The 5469-nt window shown below is 32.7% G+C and overlaps 1 protein-coding gene across 1 annotated transcript; it reads right to left on the reverse strand.

Annotated features, from left to right (window-relative positions):
• Positions 1-1898: 1898 nt before the first annotated feature.
• On the reverse strand, positions 1899-3226 carry LOC136208871 (uncharacterized protein At5g19025). The gene is made up of 2 exons (XM_066000135.1): positions 2973-3226; positions 1899-2867 (listed from the first exon to the last, which is right to left on the reverse strand). The coding sequence occupies exon 2, from the start codon at positions 2817-2819 to the stop codon at positions 2115-2117; it is 705 nt and encodes a 234-aa protein (XP_065856207.1). The 5' UTR covers positions 2820-2867; positions 2973-3226; the 3' UTR covers positions 1899-2114.
• Between the last annotated feature and the right edge of the window lie 2243 nt (positions 3227-5469).

Genomic DNA, 5469 nt, shown 5'->3' on the forward strand with positions numbered 1-5469 from the left:
AGGTAACTCCAAACAAAAACTTATTTCAACTCAATGCATAATTAATCAGAAAATATAAAATCATATTCTATAAATAAATGATATCATTTGTGGAAAACAAAGGTTTAAAAATTGGGGGAAAAGAAGATGAAGTTCTAACATAATCAAATAAAAAAATTGCGTTTGGGTCTAATCGAACCTTAATCCACATTTATTATGAAATTATATCCTGCATTGGAGGATCATCTGAAACTTCAAAGTTCAGAGTTTCAAACTTCCTTATGGTATTGAAATCTGCAAATATGACCTAATTTGAAGAGCAATCAAGAAATTTCACCTTCTTCCAATCATAATTAAGAAAAATACAAATGGTTTCCATTTCAGGTAATACCTTGCTCAACTAACCAGAAACCCATTTGCTTTCTAAGAGGCAATTCAGTAAAGACAGTAATAACTAATCATTAAGTTACAACAAAATACAACACTACCCAACAAAAAAGAAAAACAAATTCATTTTATTTACAATAGGGGTGTCAAAACGGATTCGTATAATCGTGCTATGTGCTTTATACATTCTATATGATTCTATATGATATGATGTAAATGTAACAAAAATGATAATAGTGTGTCATTGGTAATGTCAGACGGATTGTCCCTGGATATTGTGTTTTCGTATCAGAAATCACAACCTTAATTTACAAGGCAGGTTATAAAAATTTAAAATGCAAAAAGAAACTTTAAAAACAGAAAAATAGAAAAAAGGAAGTAAAAATAGGTTTATGAATGCAATGATTAAAAGGAGAAATATAGTAACTACAAAAGAGTTTGCATTGTTGGAAAACATTCCCTAAAAAAGGTAATTTTATCAGAATTTGCAGACAGAGCAGTTAGCACATAAACATCCATATTCAATTGACCCTTGTGAATGGTCCATAAGAAAGGAAATGTCAGCAACTCACTAAATCAAAAGCAGAGAACAAAGATGCTAATGCATCATTCAGGAAAAGTGCAAAAAAACAAAATCTTTATCATAAGTAAATTCAGCATGGAGCATAAAAGGAAAAGAAAAAGAAGCTTTAAATTTGAACCACTAGCCTATCAACTAAACCTTTCAATTTGTATCAGTCTAGATTCTCTGAGGCTAAACCATCACTAGATTCTATTGGGAGAAGATGCTAGATTTTCCCAATTGAGAGCTATTGGAACTAAGTCTAGAAAAGTTTTTTCCTTGACAACTATTAATTACATTTATGGATCATTCAGTTCTAAAATTGCATCTTCACTTTATGGTGAGTGTCTGTGGCAGAAGTGAAGGTGTTAAAACATTATAATTCTGATATAAGATAAATACAATTCAAGAAGGTAACAGATCCATAATGAAAAAGAAACACACAATAAGACATAACAGTTGACACTATTATCTGAAAAGGGTTTCTCTAAATTACACCCTACCTGGAAGTGCTTGATCTGAAGCCCTGTTCCTCTTTTCCTTCTTCTGTTCTGTACTTCATGCCATATCTGAATGCATACTTCAAGCTCGCATTAAATGGTGGTAGCCAAATTTCTGTTTAGACAGGATAAAGCATGCATACTGCTGCACAGATTTTAAGCTAATAATTTCAGAGAGTAGAAGGCAAGCATAATCTTCTATAAACACTCTAGATAATGGAAAAACATGGACCATTTTCCATATTTTCAAGCTAATGGTCATTAGTTGAATATTCATGCCTTTCGGCAATATAATTGCTAATACACAACACAAACAATCATTAACTATCAAATAAACATGTGGGAACTAAATCCAAAAAGAAATGCCATAATATTATGCGAAGTGCAATCACAAAAAGATAAACAAGAAAAGGAACCTAAAACAAGAATCAGAAAAGCAATTATTATATAAATATGTGAAATAAAGATAATGAAAGAACGGATTCTTATATTCTCCACTATAACGAAATGTATATATAATCCCTTACAACTTATTGCCATGAGCTTATTTAAGGACAATACAGCTCGATAGAAGATGAAATGGAGAAGAAACTCTTCTCTAGTCTCTTCCTTATGGCTCTACTCCTGTATAGGTTATATCCTCCCTATAAAATTAACAAACATAAGAAAAAGCAAAAGAAAATCTCCTACTTCTTGATCTTCTTTTGCTTCTTTCGTCCAGGAACTTCCAATCTCCCAACAGAACATCCGCATCTTGCTCGAAACACCAGAACAGCTCTTCCATTAGGTGGTGCCATCTTCTTCAGTTCAGCCTCCAATTCCCGATGGTGATCGCGAGGCAACTCAAATAGGCCTCTTTTGACCCCATCTTTAACAGAAGTACCATTAGAATTTTTAACACACTCCTCCGTCTCAAGCTGAATATCGAATTCAGCAGCTTTCCTTAGACCCTTACAATTAGGATTCCCACATTTTCTAGTAGTGCATATAAGAACTATCCAAGCGGTAATTGCAGCACAGAAAGTACTGATTCCTATAGATGCATATATGATAGGGTTTCTAATGATCTCCTCTTTGACCACATAATGAATCACACCAACAAATTCGATGAAATTGGTGGTGAGAAACTTGATATAAGGAAATAACAAGAAGCCACAAGCAATAATAACAGCAATCAGGATAAGAACATCAATAACAGCTGATCGAGATCTATCACAAACAGGAATACTAGTACAATTGGTATGATGATTATTAGTCTTTCGATTCTTGTGCAGTTGATTATTGTTCCTTGATTTCGGGTACAACTCATTTGAATTCACAGAATTAGCCATGAGTGATGCTGATTGGTCGACCGAGTTGCAGACCGAGATTGAGCTATGGAAATAGACCATTTCAAATTGAATTCAATCTTCAAACACAAACGTTACCGACGATCATATCTAATCCAATCCAATCCAATCCAATCGAAAAACAAAACAAAAAAAAAAATCAGATCGATCGAGCGACCTCGTAAAAATAGAAAAGAAGGGAGAGAATTAACGTACTTTTGAAGAAATTGTCGGTGGCGAGATGTGCAGCAATAAACAAGGAAAGGATGAATCAGAAAAAATGGAGTGAATCAACAATAGGAAAAAAAGAGTGGCCGGCTAAGGAGGAGGCAAGGCAGAGAAGAAGCAGAGAGGACAAGGAAGAGTCATTTAACTGAAATATTAATATTAATATTAATTTTTATTAATATCAGAATCTGATTTTAAAAGCTTGAGATGAGATGAGATTATGTAAATGGCAATTTGGCATACAGAAGAGAGAGAAAGAGAGAGAGAGAGAGAGAGGATGAAACACGCTCCGAGTTACGTGGGCTGAGATTGAGTGGGCTTATCATCATTCAATCATTTGGTGGGGTATACTCTGGGCTTTGGCTTCCTTTTTCTCCTTAAGCCTTTTTTTTAACAAAAAATAGTAAATAAATAAATAAACTACAAAGGTAACATTATATATATATTGTTGTTAGGGATGCAAACGAGTTCGCAAACTATTCGAGCTTGGCTCAGCGAAAGCTCGATCAAAGCTCGGCTCAATAGGGCTAGACTCGAGTTCGGGATCGGCTCGAGCACTAACGAGCTGAGTCCGAGCTTCCTCAGGTTCGGCTCGAAAGCTCGCGAGCAGGCTCCATTATTTTTAATTACTATATATATTTCATTATATATAACATTTCATCGTTATTATTAGTTTTCATCACAATTCAAAACTCAAATAAGATTTAACTCATACAAAAAATGACACAAAAAACCTTAGACATTTGAGTTTTTAATGAGACAATTAGGTTTTGATAAGGAATAAAATACATTACAAAGTTTAATATATGTGTCATTGTTTGAAATTTTTCTCCGAGCTTGTATTTTCCGATCACAAATACTATATAATGTTCTGGAATCTCGATAATAACATGATTGTTTTTCTTTATAAATATTTTAAACTCATATGGAGTATGCTATAAGGCTTTTCTATTTTTACGCTACTTATTCTATGCATGTATTATTAATTTGGTTAAAGCTCGTAAGAAGCTCGATAAAAGCTCGGGTCGGTCAGATTCGGTCAAAGCTCGGCTCGGTCAAAGCTCGAATCGAGAGGGCTCGACTCGAGATATTAACGAGCCAATACCGAGCCTACCTAGGGTTCGGCTCGGTTGCACCTCTAATTGTTGTTACTACGGGCTGAGCGTGGATTTTGGAGATTTTTAAACCGGACTGAATATTGGAATAAAAAGATTCAGACTTGAATTGAACCGTTAATTTAATTAGGTACAATTCTGGAGATTTTCAAATTTCTAATATTACTGAGTAAATGTGTTTGAGATTCTAAAACCAGGCCGAATATCCGAAAAAAAATCATGAACCGGATTGAACCGTTGAATTTTTCTTTAGGACCAAAGAGAATTGCACAATTGACTTTATTAGATATAATTCTAGATCATCTGCGAAAGTGAATAGTCACTGCTGTCGGCGGTGGATACACTTACTCACCAAAAAAAAAGATATAATTCTAGATATTTTTAAATTCTCGAATTGTACCAAACCGTACGCACTCTATTATTAACTATTTTTTTTAATAAATAGTAGATATTAATTAATTTTTGTGTTTTTAGCATTATTTTTAATTTTTATTAAATATATTTTATTATTTTAGAATTAAAAGATAAAAGTAAGTTTCGAGTTATAAAATGAAATCGATAGCATGTCTTCTCTACGGTTATTGTGTTTTTGATCTAAAAAATTAATAATAATAATAATAGCAAGTGAATATCACAGATATACCACTCTGCTACTGACTAGAAATATTTCTTCTTAAAAAATTATCATTTATGGTAAAAAAAGAATAACGGTAATTTTATGGCTATTTTGACACAGCGAAGATATTAAAAGAATTTCCCTTTTTGTCCCAAAATTGTTAGAAAGTTAAATTCATACTTAAATTGAAGAAAAAGAAGGTCAACATGAAAGAAGCAATTGATATGTGATAACATCTTCATTCTCATTTTGTAGTTCCTTGTTGTTTTACTTACTTTTGTTTTTTTTTTTGTGTTTTTTACTGTTTGCTGTTTGCAGTGGGAAAAACCTAAGTAGGATTTCTTACTTTTCTAATTTACTGCTAATTTTCAAGAGTAACAGACAAACAGGGAGTTACTAACCAAACACCTAAAACTCTCTATTTTGAAGTGAAAAAGCAAATATGGGTATAAAAAGTAGCAACCAAACATCCCCATAATCTCTATTGTCAAATTATAGAATTTCAATTCTATTTTATATGAGAAAATCCGAGCTTCAATGAGTTTTAAAAGAATGAATGAATAATAGAATGTTAAGGTTTTGTGATGAAATAGTTTAGTTATGCAGTCATTTTTTCTATTATATGATGTTGGGGTAATTTTTGCAATTTATCAGTTTATGCGCCTTAAACCTCGGAACATATGTAGGGATTGACAATGAATAATATTTTCCGATATATCAAATGAGATTTGGCATGCAAACTGTCATCCCGTAA

The sequence above is a fragment of the Euphorbia lathyris genome, chromosome 1 (assembly GCF_963576675.1).
Source record: "Euphorbia lathyris chromosome 1, ddEupLath1.1, whole genome shotgun sequence".
Classification (NCBI taxonomy): Eukaryota; Viridiplantae; Streptophyta; class Magnoliopsida; order Malpighiales; family Euphorbiaceae; genus Euphorbia; species Euphorbia lathyris.

Excerpts from the sequence above, each read along its gene's own strand:
- LOC136208871 (XM_066000135.1), bottom strand. The coding sequence starts at position 2,819 with ATGGTCTATTTCCATAGCTCAATCTCGGTCTGCAACTCGGTCGACCAA.